General features: G+C 38.4%; 1 protein-coding gene across 1 annotated transcript in view; it reads left to right on the forward strand.

Moving 5' to 3' along the window:
• The window catches only part of LOC101487496 (CUB and sushi domain-containing protein 1), a 457578-nt gene that overhangs the window by 408620 nt on the left and 33475 nt on the right, over positions 1-15483 (forward strand). Inside the window, exons 49-59 of the mRNA XM_024803309.2 lie at positions 1317-1433; positions 1808-1879; positions 2792-2938; positions 5929-6117; positions 6241-6426; positions 6785-6982; positions 9051-9224; positions 10192-10365; positions 10650-10823; positions 11984-12172; positions 13631-13807. Coding sequence (XP_024659077.2) covers positions 1317-1433; positions 1808-1879; positions 2792-2938; positions 5929-6117; positions 6241-6426; positions 6785-6982; positions 9051-9224; positions 10192-10365; positions 10650-10823; positions 11984-12172; positions 13631-13807 — 1797 coding nt within the window. The remainder of the gene's footprint in view (positions 1-1316; positions 1434-1807; positions 1880-2791; positions 2939-5928; positions 6118-6240; positions 6427-6784; positions 6983-9050; positions 9225-10191; positions 10366-10649; positions 10824-11983; positions 12173-13630; positions 13808-15483) is intronic.

Here is a 15483-nt window from a genome sequence, read left to right on the forward strand (position 1 = left end):
TTCTATCCACAGCCACAGGATGTATCCTGCAGCTGCTCTAAGTGGTACCCCATGTGAATACTAAACCTATATGGATGTTTAAAGGCAGTTGTGGCTTCCTTTATTTCGTAGTCTTGAAAATGAGTCATGGTTTTGAAAATGAGTCCTATTTAAAAGTGTAAAATTAATTACTGCTTATATTTATCCCACTATTTTATGTACTAGTACTACTACTACTACTGCTAGCAGTAGCAGAAATATTTCCACTGGCATTGTATAAGTATGTTAAGAATCAGAATGAGCAACTTAGTATCTCTTGCTATCTCTATGCTTCTAAAATATATCTCTTCCATAAAAGACATGTTGCTTCTCCAGTCACATCTCCAAAACTTTAATTATTGTTGTGTAATTATTACATTTGGAGTCAAAACATATAACCCAGCTGCATAAAAGAAGCTCAGCATCATTCTCAGAGAGTTGTCATGTTTCATGTAGGTTAATGCAGGAAATCACTAATTGAAAAACAGTCTCACAGTAATACAACTTTTCGAAAAATCAAACTGATATGAAGCATTGTGGCAAAGTTACTTAAATTTTAAGTATTCAAATGTTAATGGTTAGGCTGTAGTTGAACCACACTGACTCTAATGCCGTCAGTCTCTCTAGGAGAGTCTTAGGATTGTGCATTGAAACTGAAAATTAGCTAAAAAGTATGTAGCGGCTTTTTATTTTAGCCAGTTTCTCATATATTCCAACAATGGGCATAATAATTCCGTAACACAGTAGTTCATTGTTGGCATGTTGGTTTTGTGAGTAAAGATTCCTCAAAAAAAAATGTTACATGTTCAGATCTGCTAAGACAACTGGTAATTCTATGAGACACACAAAAAAATATTGATTTTTATTATTTGAGAAAATGAGTTTCTTTCCTTCTATAGCCGAGTGTTAAAGAAACACATGGCTTTCCTCCATCATGTGAAACTCCTTTTCCTCTATATAAAAAAAAGAAAAGAAAGCAGTATTCTTATAACAGGAATTCTAATAAAAATCTCTCTTAGAGGATCTAGCGCTCCTTTTGTGTTTAATCCTGTTAAGGAAACAAACAACATACAGAAAGATTGAAAGAGTTCTGCAGTTATTTTGCTCAAGACTAATAAATGGACCATTTTTAAAGGATGAATCAGTGGGCATGCGGCCGTTAGGTTTCACATATGCTGACATTTTAAACTGTTACGTGACTACCACGCATCTAAAGCAAGAATCAAGGCTGTATTTATTATTCTTAATTCTTTTTACATTTTTGATTGCTTTAACTGGCTTTTTGGTAACCCCTTCAGCCCAGTGCCCAGCCAATGAGGAACGGTTTTCATCCTCGGGTGTGATACTGAGCCCTGGGTTTCCTAGCAATTATCCAAACAGCCAGACATGCTCCTGGTTGCTGCGCATGATTCCAGGTACAGTGTGTATCCTGTCTGTCTGTCTGTCTATGGGGTTACACATGTGTGTTGGAATAATCTTGTGACTGAAGACTTACCATCTGCATTTAGATGCAACCAAAGAGACTGATCTCTTTACAGCGAGGACAAAAATTTGAAATTTAACACACAGCTTGAGTGAAATGACACTCAAGCTGTGTGTTATTTACTTAACCTTAACCTGCTTTATTCTTGAACCTGATAGACCTCTGTGTCTGCATTTGGTCTTTCAGCCTAAATATGCATACATTTGCATACGGCTCTGCATGTGTTTGTGCATTTGCTATACACTATGTGTTGCATGTTACAGTACATTTGCACTTGGCAGTAAATGATTGCTTCCCCCCCCTCAGGTTACACCATCAATATCTATGTGGAGATGTTCCACAGCGAGAAGCAGTTTGATGAACTGGAGATTTTTGATGGTAAACAATCCTTTCCTACATTTGTTACATCTTCACACACACGCATACTCAGATCCAGCTTTAATTTATGTTTTCTTGTTCAAAATACCAACAGTTCTGTTAATAAGATACATAATACTTAATTCTCATTTGGGGTGTTAGGAATTTACCCCACAGGACTTCCAAGTAGGTTATGGAGCAGGAAATTTGTGTAAAGAGTAGATAGTGCGCTCTGTGTATAATTTTGTGGCTTTTGGTGCAGTGTATATTAAGAACTTTATGAAGCTATATTAGAATAATTTGACTAGTGACAGTTAAAAATGTTCATTTTTATACCAATAAACATTATAACAAGCTACCCAAACACATTTTTTAAATGCATATTTTACTGGATCTCTAAATGGGTTAACACATTTGCACGCAAGTTCTCTCTCTCTATTAATCTTGCGTGGTCAAAACAAATGTAAGCTCCTTCTGATATTTCTGAGATTAATGACATCACAGAGGAAGCATCAGTGACCGGGTTGTTTTCTAATCTATTGAAGCATTACTGAACAGTAGACTATTTGGAGAATGCTGTTCAGCTACTATAGTATTTAAAAGTGTCTTTTATAAACAAAATCAAACGCAGACACCGTTCAAGTAATCTGGAGGTAGCAAGTCACTTCTTGAACTTGGTAATTGTGTGTACCTCACATCTAAGAAATTTCATTGCCGCTTTACTTTAGGCTATTTTTCATCTGGAGATATGCATGGAGACTCGTATCTAAGTTTAACTAAGTTTAACTTTATCACATTTTTCCTACTATCATCGCTACGTTTCTTTGCAACAGATACTTAAATGACAAAATAGCGTATTGTCTAAACAGGCACGTCTATAAAAATCAATCACTTATTGTACATGGCTCTGAACTAAATTACTTGTTTCATTAGGATCTTCCGGACAAAGCCCACTGCTTGTTGCGCTAAGTGGTAACCATTCCTCTCAACTGAACTTCACATCAAAGACAAACCAACTCTATCTACGATGGTCCACTGACCACGCAACCAACAAGAGAGGATTCAAGATACGGTACTCAGGTACATCTGGTATCTTCTGAATTATTGATATTATTATTTGATTGAAATAGAATGTCCTTGTGCGTTAGATGTATGCCCAGTTTCCAATGTGAGTTTTCTGGAAGGGGCTGCTCTCTTATTCTGCTTTTAAAAACAGTACCTAGAAGTCTGTGTGACCCCCTGTGTTAAAACTGTTTTTGACTACTAAATTAGCTGCTCTGTTCTCCTTTAGTGAATAACCATCCCTAATGCTTTTCTTAATAATGAAAGTAATTCATCACGGTTGTAGGTGGGTGAGCAATGATTATTTAGAAAACATTATTTTTGAATGCATCATGCTACTTATGAACAAAAGAGAATTAGTAACTCTAATTTGTTAATTTGTCAGATTGAGCGAATTAAATCTGTAGTGGCTTGCCAAAACTGTGAGGTTGTGTTGGCTTTTTTAGATTTGGGTTGTAAGCTAGTTCACCACTTAATCATTTTAACTTGTTAAGAATTCGTTAAAGACAATCCCCCAATCTTAGTCATAGAAAAAATAATTTATAGTGACACTAATCCTATTTGGGTTTAGAAGGAGTAAGTCACAAGGCCTGTTTCCTGGCTCTGTGTACTGAAGGGAAAAAAATAAATGTGATATATTTTAGTCTTTGGGTTATATCTGCAAAACAGCCTTAAGTAACAGAATTGTCTTTCCCCGTGGTGTCTTATTGCATCGACAACAGCATCTCTAAAGAAAACAAAAAAATGATGGGTGGGATTTTTCACTTACTATACATTATTAATGATCTGGAGCTTTAAATTGAAACTGAACATATCTATAGTACAGTTTGTATCATAAATATATGTTTAGAAATGTCTTCTTCTTTGACATGCTGGCATGCTTATGGCTAGGGGGCAGGAAATGTATTATACCTGTGAGGATCCTCAGAAGTATATACTGTAAATGTGTGTTGGCAGATGGAGTAAGCTGCAATAATCACTGTTATGCTTTTTTCTTATTATTCTTTGTGGACCCAGTGTATTGTTTGGCTGTGAAATTAACCCTGCATCATTTTTATTAATTGTATGGCATCTATTTATCATCGAACCATCCTGAAAGCTGGGATCACTTTTATATATATTTAATAGTTTCACTTGTTAAGATTCACTTGGAAATTCTTGACCCATCTTTCTCTCTCGCGCTCTCTCTACTTTGTTGTTTTTGCCTTAATGCATAAAGGGAGCATTCTGTTCAGGCTGTAAACAAGTATGGTAATTAGTAAACTTTAAAGAAGTTGTCAGCAGTGGTAGTAGGATAAATAATATATGTCTCAGCATGTCTTCACAGCACATGTGAGAGCAGAGCCATTCCAATTTTTCAAATAAACAATTAAGGTGACGTATTCATCAGCTAAAACTACTACAAATGGAGCTAAAGTCTCAATATGCAATGCAGTTAATGTTAGAGGAATGGTATAAACACTAGAGTAAAACACAATAACAACATCAAGGTGGAAGCAGTTAAAATAAGTCTAAATGAAAGCTCTGGAAAATTCGACAGACAAATGGAATTATTGTAGACACATAAGAAGGCGTAAGAATAGATTTCAGTGTTGATATAGACCAAGACCAAGTCAAGGACTCTCTGCTCTGTACTTGGACAAGAGCAGCCTTCGTCAGAATGGTTTAAAAAATTGTAGTTATGAGTAAACTCATGGAGCTGGATACAATAAGCAGGGATGATTGCTGGACTTCTCAGAAGGATTTGGCATTTAGATAAACCCACTTGTCAAGACAGTAAGGTTATCGGTGTTAGTTGGCCTATTAATTGGCAGTTAAAGGTTTGGTGAAGCTATTTGCTTGGGCAAGAGTTGGATTTAAAGTCAGCTTGTAGATACATTAGGGTAAAAGATGGTGTCACCTGTTAGAAAGCTCTGTTTTAATGGCAGAGTATAACAGAGAACAACAAAAAAAGATACTGACCACAAAGCCTCAATATTATTGGGCTTCCACAGGAATATTTGCTCAACCTTTGGTAGAATTGTGTTTATTGGCATCTCATTAGCTGATGACTATTTGGTAAAATAAATAATAGCAGAACTGACACTTTGTAGATAGATTTTTGTCTCTCCGTGGTTCATGACCCTGTGTTTGAAGATAAAAACTCTTCCTCTACTGACTATGCTGGTTATTACTGCTTACTTATATATGCGCAATTCAAACATTATATTGTCTGATGGGAACTATGACAGAAAAAAGGAAAGGAAAATCATATGAAGTACCCTTTAAACTTTCCTGTGACTAAAACTTCCAGAGATCTTCAGTAATAAACAACAACTGATACTCTGATGTGCTGGTCTTGAGATAAAATATTATCCGAATGGAGCCTGTGTCCCTTTATTGAAATTATACACACTGAGATATAAAGGAGGACCCTAAATGAATAATGATTATGTTACAGAGAAATGCTATGATAGGATGATAAGATCTGAAATGGTGAATAAAAGGGAACAGATGACATATGACACTTCTAGGAAAGAAAGATTTACAGACTCTGTTGTCCTGATCAGAGTGGGAATGTCATTCCACTAATGTGAAGCCAAGAGGGAGGAGAGCCAAGATCAGGTGAAGCAGTGACCACATCAGACAGAGAAGTGAGAGCCAAGCGGCCCTTGAGTGCCGTGTTCTAGCTACTGTTTAGAGTGTTATTCATGCTCTACCACACTCGCACTCTGCTCTAAGATGACAAAACACTGCACTATAATAAGTGCAATATCTTCTTCTAGTTTATGATTATTCTGTTTGCTTTGGGATTATGCTCACTAAGTTCACTAATAGATGGCATTTACTTTTTGTTTTCTTCAGATTGCCTGGAGTGTTACAATTAATGTCACCAAGTTTTCAGACTCTCTTAAACTCTTAAACTGTCATGCCAGTTTGTTATTTTTAGCTTAGGAAATCAAATTATTTGTACAATTTGACTGTCGATTAAGCTATCCGCTGAGAACTCTTTGTTTCTCTGCCTCCAGCTGCTTACTGTAGCATTAATGATCCTCCACTGAATGGCGGTGTGGTCAACCGAACCAAACTTCGCCCAGGTAGCAGACTTCAGTACTTTTGTAATCGTGGTCACAGGCTGGTGGGCTCAAGCAATGCCACCTGCAAGCTCGACTCCAATGGGCTTTTCCAGTGGGATACCCCACCGCCTTTTTGTCAAGGTAAAATTTTAAACCAATTATTTCTCAGTCTTCTTAGTGATAAAGAACAAAGGTAAAAAGGATTAAAAAATTGCAGTTGTAAAGGATTCCTCCTGCAACATTTTTCTTTTTGTTATGTGGTAGCTGTCTCATGCGGCATACCTCCGTCACCGGGAAACGGCAGCTTCCATGCTTACCAGTATACTGTTGGGAGCCAGGTCACCTATCAGTGTAACCATGGTTACCACCTTGACCCAGGTGTTCCGATGAATGCCATGTGTTTGGAGGATGGCAGCTGGAGCAATGCTGCCTCAGTCTCCAGATGTCTACGTACGTATTTCTAACTTTATTATAAGGATGGGTAAATGTCTTAGTTGACAAAAAAGTAAGCACTGGTATATCTAGAAAAAGCTAGAGCCTCTCGCTGGAAGCTCTCTTCTCAGTGTCCAGGATGCATTTTGAGAAGATGACTCACACATCATTTATTTTTCAAAAAAAACTTTTGTCCACTAAATCAATAATTAATTTGGAGTTTGTTTAGAATTATAAATAAGTAATACATTTTAATTTATACAATTATAATTTATACAAATAGTACATTATCAGAGATTTTAATTAAGAATTAAAAGTCACCTGCCGTTCAGTTACATTTTATATAACTGTATCATTTCATTAATTTTTTGTCCAGCGGTCCACTGCCCCAGCATTGACGACGTCCTCTCAGGTCACATGCTCTACCGCCTAATTTCTGGTAGGCTGGGAGAGTTTGGTTCTGTGGTGATGCTGGAGTGCTCAACTGGGTACTATTTAGGTGCGGGGCATCGGACTCTTCGGTGCCTTGCCAACCGAACTTGGGAGGGGTCAGATGCCCCAGCTACCTGTAAGAGTAAGTACTGATACACACAAAGACACTATTATGACTGTCTTAGCTCATAATCAGCTGATGCCCTCACTTAAGTGCATGATAATAAAATTAGTATTTGGTGCACCTTCTAAATTTCCTCTAGTAGAATTATACTGAACATTATTCAGTCAGATCATACATAAAACTGTCACGGTTCAGCTGTGTGGCAGGCAGGATGTAGGACCCAAACGCAGGACTCACAACACGGGAGGTTAACTGAAAATGGCAGCTTTATTGCTGGGAAATCCACCATAACAAAAACTCACGGAAAACAAACAAAAGCCCTCAACATAGTAATTAAGGACTGAAACTCTGGAAAACTAGAATGTAAGCTGGATCACAAGAAAACAAACCCTGGAACTGAGAAGCTAGGATCTAAACAGGCACATGAGGGAAACACACAGCAGGGACGAGGTTACGACACGACAAGGGGCAAAGAAAAACAGGGGTTAAATACACGAGGGAGTAACGAGGGAATGGGAATGGGCCGCACACTTGACAAGGGCTATCAAAATAAAACCGGAACAAGAGACATTTACAAAAATCTGCCCATCATTTTTTTTATCTTTTCTTCCAAGGAGTTTGACTTTCATGTAATTTTTTAAAGCAGCCATGAGCAATAGTTATCCACACTTTCTGAAAGTTTTCAAAGTTTTTCTTTTGAAATCGGCTGCCTTTTTTTTTCCCATTTTCAGTCCACCCCTTGTATCTGACCATTTTCAGAGGAATGGGCTTTTGTTCACCTTGGTCAGGAAAGGTCAGATAACCTCAAAATTACTGAAGCAGTGTGAGATCATCTTGACAGAGAACTGAACAAAAGGCAGTGAAAATTGATTATCCTTCAAGAAGCCTGGAAAACCATTTCTAAAGACTATTTAAAGAAACGATAAGAAATTTGCCTAAGAGATTTCAGACTGTAAAAAAATAAAGGTGATCATACAAAATATTGACTTTCAAGACCTTTTAAATGGCATAAATGTTTTTGCTATATGTTCTGTAGTTCAGGTATGATTTCTAATCAGTGCACCTGTTTCCAATTTTCCTAGCAAGATATAAAGAAATGAGGGGAGACTTGGAAGAATTAAAGAAAGCTACTTTCCTAGCATAATTGCCAAGTTTAGTTTAAAAAAAACAACAACAACTGTGCTTTTCACCTGCTTTGAGGGGCAAGCATGCATATGCTTAATCCTCTGTCATTGGTATATTTGAGAGGGAGCTGCTTTATGTGTGGTTGTGCGTGAGGTTTTATCTATTTCTTCTACTTTTTTGGAAATTAGTTACCAGGGGTGTATGTGTTTCGAAACGCCTGAGGATGTTAACTACTGCACATTGTCTAGGGACTGTGTCTCTTTCAAACAGAATGCAGTCTGTACTTCCTAAATGTGGGGTATATGCCGATAGTAGTGAAATACTGTCTATACAAATACAGTCTTACTGTGCAATACGTCTTTGCTGCTTGTTTCATAAAGAGAGGCTGTGACAGAACATTGGGACTTTGACAACTTTCTAGTAGGCTACAGAATTTCATACTGTTGCATAATATATGATATGCCAATGGAAAAGTGAAATGTGTACACTGGAGAAGTTTAAAAAAATGATTAAAATTTGAAATGTATTTTACATTAAGCCAGTGGTTTAAAGACTTTATTTGGATACGTTTTTGTTAATTTCTCTTGGTTGTGTTTGAGCTGACCTACCTATCATTGCAGCAGTTTCAAGGGATTTGGCAATGTAACAGAAGTGTCTGTTTAAATTAGCCAGTGACTTTAAAGCTGTGTCTCCCAGGATATTAAGACAGAATTAGCTTAAATCTTCTGAAGGAAATAAATTCAGATAGATATTGTGTTGGAAAACAAAAATGTACCATGTTTAAGTTTAGGATGGTAGTCTTGTAATGCTTCATTTAACTGACCAATCATGATGAAGGCTTGACGACACAGACCACTTTATTTGCAGATTTTGTAAAAGATGGAAAAGTATCATTTGCACCACGATGTTATGTAATGTGTAATTTGTTACTTTGTAATGACACATTTATTTCATTATTTAGTTATCTCCTGCGGGGAACTTCCTTCCCCACCTTTTGGTACCAAACTGGGGACGTTGACCACATTCGGAGCAACTGCGATCTTTATGTGTAACCATGGCTACACTCTGGTGGGATCCCACGTGAGGGAGTGTGGCGCTAATGGGCTGTGGAGTGGTGTAGAGACCAGGTGTCTAGGTAATGTTCATTGAATGTGATAAGATGTTCAAGATGTTGTGGTTTATCCTAAGTCCCTTTGGCACAAAAAATAACAATTTGATTCATTGGAAAAGAAATGTAGCAAGCTGTTAAAGTAAAATCAAAGCATTGACTCATCTCATATTACATTAATGAGAAAAATCCAACCTGATTAGTACCTCACTAACACCATGGAATAGATCACCTAAGTCAATGTAATGAACACGGAGAGCCTATATGTACAACTTTGATAAGGTAGCGCATTGTTAATATTCATGTTTCACCTGCAAATTTCACATCCACCCTCATATTCTTTTGAGATATTGATGGCAAAATATAACAGTATTTGTCATTTATTGATAGAGATGATATTTGCTGACCTAAAAAGACAATAATAATACTATCTCTTAAAATTAGAAATAATTGTAACAATTTTAGAAAGGCTGGTTATTTTTAACTTTTAACCTTTGGCAATAACCAAGTGACCGTTCAGAACTGGGTGGACTATTTACCATTTACCATTAGATACACAAACATCAAGAAAAAGGGATCGACTTTGAAACACATCTGTTAACAGATGAAATAGTGTCAAATACAATTCAGAATCTCTTTACACCTCAGCTCACTGGAGTCTTGCTTTTTATGTGCTGAAGCTTTAAGTAACCCCAGGCAGATGTAGTGCATGAAAAAAAAATGTTTAAAGGACTGTTTTTAAGAGACTTTTGTTCATCTGCTCCAAGTTTAGAACTAAAGTCTTTGAAGGTGATTTGCAAAGACAGACATTTGAAAGTTTAAGCATCTAAGCTCCTACATATAATTTGGCAGTCCACAGTGACTGCTGGCACAATGAGCCAGAATGTGTTTAAAATCAGGGCTCAGCACACAAAACCAGCTTCAGTGATGTGTGAGTGAGTTAAAGATGCGTTTCATTGTGCTGTATTAATTTCTGTCACTTTGCTTCTCCCAGCTGGTCACTGTGACTCTCCAGATCCTATAGTCAACGGCCACATTAGCGGGGATGGATCTAGTTACCGTGACACAGTTGTATACCAGTGCATGTTAGGATATCGCCTAATTGGCACATCAGTCAGAATCTGCCAACAAGACCATCGGTGGTCTGGAACAACACCTGTCTGTGTCCGTAAGTTCACAATACCAACAACATCGTGGTTTGAAGTTAAAGATTGTTTGCTGCTTTTGTCAAATATGAAAAGCTAAAACCTATATTGTTATATAAAGAATCTCTTCAGAGGCATCACACAATTTATTCTTTTAGAGTTTACTTTTTTTTTTCAGTGAATATGTCTGTGCACCAACATTAAAAAAAAAGTTGGAAATATCACACAATATCAAGAGGGAGAACCACAATACTTATTCCGAACCTCAAGTTTCTCATCACATTTCTCTCCACTCTTTCTCTCTCAGCAATAACTTGTGGTCACCCAGGCAACCCAGCCAATGGGCGGACCAATGGCACCGAATTTAATCTCAATGATGTGGTCAACTTCACCTGCAACAGAGGTTACGTCCTAAGTGGAAATGCTCGGGCTCAGTGCCGACTTAACGGACAGTGGAGCAGCCCCTTACCAGTCTGCAAAGGTCTCGTCCACATTCATTAACACAGAGCTAGCAACTCATGCACATGCACATCCTTGTAATGCTTTATTTATTTATTTATTTTATTTTTTTCACTTTTAAAATCATAGAATCTGTGTGAGGAGCCAACATGATGCTATCGACATCTGTTGAGTAAAATCATAACCAAATAAAAGAAAAGGCCTCAATGACAAAAATGATCCCTAGGTTGTATTGTAAAAAAACAGACTTTCCTTTAAATTGTGGATTGCTGTGGTATGTTCAGCATGTGTTGACTGAATTTGCTTCTACCCACATTATGTAAATGAAATTGCTTTTGGAACCGAGTCTGCTGCTAGTAAAAGAGAGAACACAACAAAATCTTATCTGCAAGATGAATTCAGACACAATCAGTGTATCTCCAAATAAACTAATAAATTCATTCGTGCGCAAACACAGCTGGGTACATGTCCAGAGACATGCTCTTTTCCTCTGCTAACCATGCACGGTCATTACAGTACAAAACTCTCTAGACCCCTGGTAGTGTAACAGTTATGATATACTCAAGCACGCACACACACAAGCATTTTGCAAAGTCATGAGAGCAGATCGATATAACGTAGTTGCTCACATGGGTTTCCCACTGAAGCGATTCATCCTCGCTTGCCTGCTTGCTTTCTCCATCTCCCCCACATTTTCTGTCTTATCCTGCTCTCCCTCCCTCTTTTTACCTCACAGCAGCAGCTGTCAATTATAAGACTGAAACTTTCTTTGTTCCCATAGGGTGCCAAACACACACACACACACACAAACACACATAGGCGTCTCCCCCATGGACTTGAATTTGAGTGAATGTCAGTCTCCCCTGCGACATGGGGAAAATCAAACTCCACTCTTATTGAACTGGCATCTACCCAGAGAGAAAAAGTACAAGGGACAGGAGGAGGGAATAGGGAACAAAATGCTTCAAAAAACAGAGCAGGGTATGATAAAAGAGCAGTTTAAAGAAGACCAGTGCAGAGCAGCATGCATGATATGAAATTGTAACTTTGTTAAATGGTAATTGAGTATTCAGTACTCAACCCCACAAAGCTCCCAAGATATATAGCCATCACCTTTATATATGCTTGCATTGTAAAAACTTTGTAAATACTTTTAAATGGCTCTTCTGCTCTCTCGTACAGTGGTGAACTGTTCTGACCCCGGTCATGTGGAGAATGGCGTGCGCCAATCCGGCCTTCGTTACCCAGAAGTCTTCAGCTATGGTGTGACTGTATCAATCCACTGCAAACGAGGCTTCTACCTTTTGGGTTCTGCACTCCTTACATGTCAGCATAATGGACTGTGGGACCGGCCAATCCCTCGTTGCCTAGGTATGGGTGAACAAGTGAAGGTAGTCGGGGAAATATTTGGCTACATGTCTTTCCTGTTGTGTGTGTGAGTTTTGGGATTTTTTTTATAAGAACATGCCTTCAAAAAAGTAGTCACAAGCAGGTAGCTCTTTTTTTTGTTTTCTGGAATAGGCATTTGAGGATTGAAATAGCCTGAAGAGCCTTTGAGAGTAGGATAAGGAGGAGTGGATGAAAGAGTGAGAGCAAACGAGAGGGTTCAAGAAAGAAAATGGGAAGAAAGTAATCATAAAAGAAAAGGGTATGAAAGAAAGAGTCGTAAAGGTTTGAGTATGATTTGTGTCCATGTGTGTTTACAGAAAAAGAAAGTTGGAATGTGTCTCATAAGGCTATAGGTGGTCTTGTTAGAAAGCTACCATTGCTGATAGAAACAAAGAGATTAAACTAGAGAGTGATAGTGAGAAGGAAGCAGATTCACAGATGAAGAGGGGAACAGAAGGTGAACAAAAGCTTAGAATAAAGACACAGGAACAGAGGTGTAGAGATGAGAAATCAGACAGAGAGGAAGGAAGGGGCAGACACCGGTGAAGCACTTGGCGTCTGTGCATCGAGCGTTGCATTCGCAAAACAAGGTCTTATCGGAAAATTGGGGGGAAAGGGGTGATGACAGAGGGGCAAGGAGAGGATGGAGTAATACAATTTGGGGGTGAGGAGAGATATCGGAGGACAAGTCATTTGGCAGCAATAGAAAATCGAGAGCAGTTCCATATCAGTGTCCTCCAGAAACTTGTGCTTTGTAAAACATAGATTTCTCCGAAGCTGAAGAAAAAAATTGGGCGTCTGTTGCTTAAATGCTTTGGAATTATTTTTTTCTAGTTTTCTACATAGAAGAAAAGCAGAGATGCTTTCAGTGTTGTCTGGCTGAAGTGAATTTAATTTCAGATGAGTTATTGGTTTTCTCTCCCTCTCTCAGGCAATTCAGTTAAACTCAATAAGCTTTACTTGCATGCCCGTATGCTACAATGTGGTGTAAGCAAGGCAGGTTTAATTATTTATGTGCATATGTTTTATTGTACAGTTGCAAAGTCATAATACGTTGTCTTGTATTGGTTAAGGTGCATATCACACAACCAAAACATCCTTGGTTGTCTTCCAGTTCACCTTGGTTGAACAGCTAGCGCCTCTGTCTCATGCTACATTTAATGTCTACACTTCTTTCTTTTTGCAGTCCCTGTTTGTGTATTTTGACACAAGCACGCACACACAAAAACAACAAGGGCTTGCATTAATCCCACCCCTGTTTTGCTGAAAACACTCTCCTGTTTGCTGTCTCTGCAGTGACCCAGCTGCACAACCTGAAGCAATAGTATCTGTAATCTATAGTTGGACGCATCCACACTCAAACACACATTCAGAGACATACACAAACACTCACACACTAAACCCTTCTTTATCTCTTTCAATCTCTTGCTGTCTCTGTAGCTATTTCCTGTGGTGACCCTGGTGTACCCCCTAATGTAGTAGTATCTGGGACCAACAGTTGGACATATGGTTCAGTACTGCAGTACTCTTGTCTACCTGGTGGAGTGCTTGTGGGCAATGCTACTCGCCACTGTCAGGAAGATGGTACATGGAGTGGAGCACCACCCTACTGCACTGGTAAAGTCAAAGTAGTTGATATACCTGCATGTCTAATAGACACGATTTACATTTTGTGCAGGATTAGGGCTAAGTTGAATGATTCACTGTTGCTGTCATACATATTCGCACTCAAAGCACACGATAAGTCTGTGCCTGTTTTTACACGTAAGGCAAATGTACCACATCTACACTGAGGCTTTCAACAAGGAAATCTGTATCCAGAAATGCCTTTTTAATAAGGCTTTGCAGAACACAATTGATAATATAAAATATTACAGAATGGCAAGCGCTCCTGCTCACAACACCAGTGTGCAATTTGTGCCAATCAATCAACCTTTATTCCAGACTCATGTAAAACACATCAACAAAAACAAAGAAAAAATACACTCAGATCACCTTCCCACAAAGAGACAATTGTACCAGCCCCTGCTGGTGTTGAGCCACCTTTGTATCTTCAGTGATAAGCTCAGGGCATTAGTATAGGCTACATGAGGTTTATGTAGACTCACCTTCCTATAGTTCCTATAGTTTGTCCACAAGTATGAAGTATGCAGAGATGTACAGTATGCTCTAAAAAGAACTCTTCTGGTATTTGAGCTATAATAAGATGTCCAAGATATTTGACGTCATTACAGACAATAAGATTATTATTCGACAATTTAAATTTGGAAAGTCTTAGATGTTTGTCTTCATTGGTTCTACAAATGATGACAGCGCTCTTACGGGCATGGTATCTAATATCATGTTCCAAACCATAAGCAGAATGTAATGTATGCGAAGGAGCTGCTGGAGACCAGCACTACCTGGACTGAAGACCACAAGATTATCTGCACACACACACACACAGAATTTACCATCTAATCTGATAAAATTACTTACTGTTCTTTGTATTTGTTTATTTGTATCTATATCTTTACTGTACCCTGAGCTCTGAGAAAAACAGTTTTGTTTGACTACGCCTTATTCGGTGGTCTCAAAGACAAAAAGGTTCATGCTGACTTTGGAGCCACTACATACTGTCACCATCATTATATGATCATTTCTAGAGTTTGCTTGCATGTACACTACCAGTCAAGTTTGGACATTTAATGGGATTTAATGGGTTTTCTTTATTTTCATGACTATGTACATTTTAGATTTTCACTGAAGGCATCAAAACTATGAATAAACACATATAAAACACATTTTATATTTTACATTCTTCAAAATAGCCACCCTTTGCTTTGATTACTGCTTTGCAAACTCTTGGCATTCTCTCGATGAGCTTCATGAGGTCGTCACCTGAAATGGTTTTCCAACAGTCTTGAAGAAGTTCCCAGAGATGCTGAGCACTTGCTGGCTCTTTTGCCTTAACTCTGCGGTCCATCTCATCCCAAACCATCTCGATTGGGTTAAGGTCAGGTGACGGAGTGCTGGCCAGGCCATCTAGCGCAGCACTCCATCACTCTCCTTCTTGGTCAGATAGCCCTGTTGAAAAATAAATGATGGTCCAACTAAACGCAAACCGGATGGGATGGCGTGTTGCTGCAGGATGCTGTGGTAGCCATGATGGTTCAGTGTGTCTTCAGTTTTTAATAAATCCCCAACAGTGTCACCAACAAAGCACCCCCACACAATCACACCTCCTCTATGTTTCACAGTGAGAACCATGCATGTAGAGACCATCTGACCAACTTTTCTGTCTCGCACAAAGA

This window comes from Maylandia zebra, linkage group LG1 (genome assembly GCF_041146795.1).
Source record: "Maylandia zebra isolate NMK-2024a linkage group LG1, Mzebra_GT3a, whole genome shotgun sequence".
NCBI lineage: Eukaryota > Metazoa > Chordata > Actinopteri > Cichliformes > Cichlidae > Maylandia > Maylandia zebra.